General features: G+C 42.4%; 1 protein-coding gene across 1 annotated transcript in view; it reads right to left on the reverse strand.

Moving 5' to 3' along the window:
• The window catches only part of LOC104951918 (RAC-gamma serine/threonine-protein kinase), a gene marked incomplete at its 5' end in the record, with an annotated part of 3,868 nt that extends 1,496 nt beyond the window's left edge, over positions 1–2,372 (reverse strand). Inside the window, 3 exons of the mRNA XM_010778654.1 lie at positions 69–171; positions 1,522–1,609; positions 2,158–2,372. Of these exons, the coding sequence (XP_010776956.1) occupies positions 69–171; positions 1,522–1,609; positions 2,158–2,372 (406 nt within the window). The remainder of the gene's footprint in view (positions 1–68; positions 172–1,521; positions 1,610–2,157) is intronic.
• Positions 2,373–2,795: the final 423 nt, after the last annotated feature.

Here is a 2,795-nt window from a genome sequence, read left to right on the forward strand (position 1 = left end):
GTTATTCATAACTACATTTTCTGCAAATGTTGAAAGCCAAATATGTTCAGGTAGAAGGAGGACCTTACATTTCTCCGGCGGAGTGATGGTGATGGTCTGTGCTGTGAACTCCTCGTCGAAGTAGCGTGTGTCCGTCTCTGAGCTGACCTGCGGCTGGAAAGGAGGGACCAGCTGCAACCAGACAGGAAGTAGAAGGAGACAGGAAGTAGAAGGAGACAGGAAGTAGAAGGAGACAGGAGGAAAGAGACAGTTATTAAAGCTGAGTTTGCTGTGTTGAATTGTTAATCAATATATTTATTAAACTACATTCAATTCAAAAGGCTTTAATGGCATGTGTCGCCATAGCAATCCTAACAGTAGTTGCAAAACAAAAACAAATAATCTATATTGTGGGGGAAACTTCTGAAGCAATGGAGAGTCAGGACTCAGAGAGACACGAGGAGAGCTGGAGCTTTGATGGCAAACACTGACGGTTTATCTGGAGCTTCGGCCGGAGAATTCACAAGACATGTCAAAGAGCCACGAGTTGACCACACGGATGAGATGCCACAATCAATTCTGAAGAAACCTTCCTCTCACATGATGTTTTAACTAGTTTGGAGGAGGCTAATCCACATTCTTCACTCGATAGACTAAACAGCTGGGGACACTGAATTACTTGAAACTGACGCCTTATGGGAGATTTCCAACCTTGGAGACATTAAACCCAGAGAAGGAAGCGTTCCATATGTCCCCATAACAATGAACTACGTTTGACCCAAAGATGCCCGGTCATAAACTGGCGACAACAACACATGGCAGATGCAGCCCCCCTCTTAAGGGAGATAACAGATGCCAAGGCTGGTCATAAACGTCAGAGGGCAAAAGGTAAACATCTATGGGATGATGATTTCCCAACATATATAAATATATTTTACATTTTCCCAGCTTTATAGTTTGGGATTATTAATTATGAACTGCGCCGTCCTGCATAACGAGTAATTGTATATCTGGTACTTTAAGTATACTTTGATTTAAGTACTTTTTTACTTATACAAAAGTAGGTTCTTTAGGTTGTTTCTATTTCGAATGCAGGTCTTTAACTAACCAGTTACTAATCGACTGAAAGCCAAACCAATCAATCAGGTGGATTCTTTTAAAAAATCAAGCTAAAAAAGTATACATTTAATTGATATTGTTCTATCATAATTTCACAAACAAACCTTACATTAAATACAAGTATGCATAAAACATACACACAAAAATAAAAACATGATGCAATGAAAGGAAACATAAGGTTTGTTTTATTTAATATCGGTACACGCTTCATTCCTTGTCAAGTTAAACGAAGAAATCTTTTTTTAGAGGATTGTTTGGACTGCTTATTGTTCTTCTACTTGCGTAAATATGAGGTAATTGTTTTTCTATTCTGGAGTTAATGCTTTTAACAGCCAGGCTTTTTTGAATAATGAGGTAACCCTGATCCCAGAATATCTCAGATAGGCAGTTTTAGAATAACTCTCCGCTGTCTCCTGCTCTCACCTTCTTGTCGTAGACGTCCTGCCAGTCGACTGCATTGAAGTAGCTGTGTCTCATGATCTCCTTCGCGTCATCCGGCCCGCCGCCCAGCCTGTCAGAACACAGAGAAGAACACATCAAAACCTGCTCCAACAAAGTCTCCATCAATGGACCCAGAATATCCACCTGCTACGCATCCCAAAATAACCGCCGGGTGAGCGAGTTCGCTGCGAAGCTGTTTCTTCATTAGAGGCAGAGACGCCTCCGGGACAATCAGAGAGGGAAATTAGCAGCAGCAGATCTGTGAAACGGCACTTTACTGAACACCAGTTATCACGAGGAGGTCTGTTCTCTGATAACGATGAGGTGGAGGTTTAAACGGGGAGATTAACTGCTGAATTCTGGGAAATAAAACCAAATATATCTTTTATTCGGTGGATAAGAAACTGGGGCGTGAGCGGTCAATATGTTTCTTTTTTTGCTAAACCTTAAAGTGCTGGTTTTGTACTATTATCCCTCTGTGTGTGTGTGTGTGTGTGTGTGTGTGTGTGTGTGTGTGTGTGTGTGTGTGTGTGTGTGTGTGTGTGTACCGTTTGTTGGGGTCCTTGATGAGCAGCCCTGACAGCAGCGGTGTGTGTGTGTGTGTGTGTGTGTGTGTAACGTTTGTTGGGGTCCTTGATGAGCAGCCCTGACAGCAGCGACTTGGCGTCTGCAGACAGAGTTCTGGGGAACTTGATCTCCTCCATGAGGATGAGCTCGAACAGCTTCTCGTGGTCCTGGTTGTAGAACGGCAGGCGGCCGCACATCATCTCGTACGTCACCACGCCCAGACCCCACCAGTCCACCGCCCGGCCGTAGTCGTTGTCCTCCAGCACCTGAACACACCACATGCGACGGATTGAACCACAATGTTTTCTATTAAAAGCAAAATGGAAGCAACAAAAAGCACTTTCATTGACAGTGTTCAGAAGTTTGTAATCAGCTCTGATATTGATGTTTTTCTTCTGTCCTTTAACAATGGCATTTTTAATAGTGGTAAAAAATCATTTGACACTAAATTATCAAAATCTTTCTAAGACGTGACGTTTCACACAGAGGTCAAGGGATAGACGATAGGGTTAGACGTTAGGAGCTGATCTTTGGACTATTCGACCACAACCCTGGCCTGGACTAACATTTTGTTGCTATTGTTAATTCCAGCTTGTTGGATGCATTATTGTTGTGCACATGACACTGAAACAAGAACCTGTTCCTATTTAAATGCGTACACATTTTGATACTGAACTTCAATTTTCTTT

Source organism: Notothenia coriiceps, unplaced genomic scaffold, assembly GCF_000735185.1.
Source record: "Notothenia coriiceps isolate Sejong01 unplaced genomic scaffold, NC01 NC01_scaffold00019352, whole genome shotgun sequence".
Taxonomy (NCBI): Eukaryota; Metazoa; Chordata; class Actinopteri; order Perciformes; family Nototheniidae; genus Notothenia; species Notothenia coriiceps.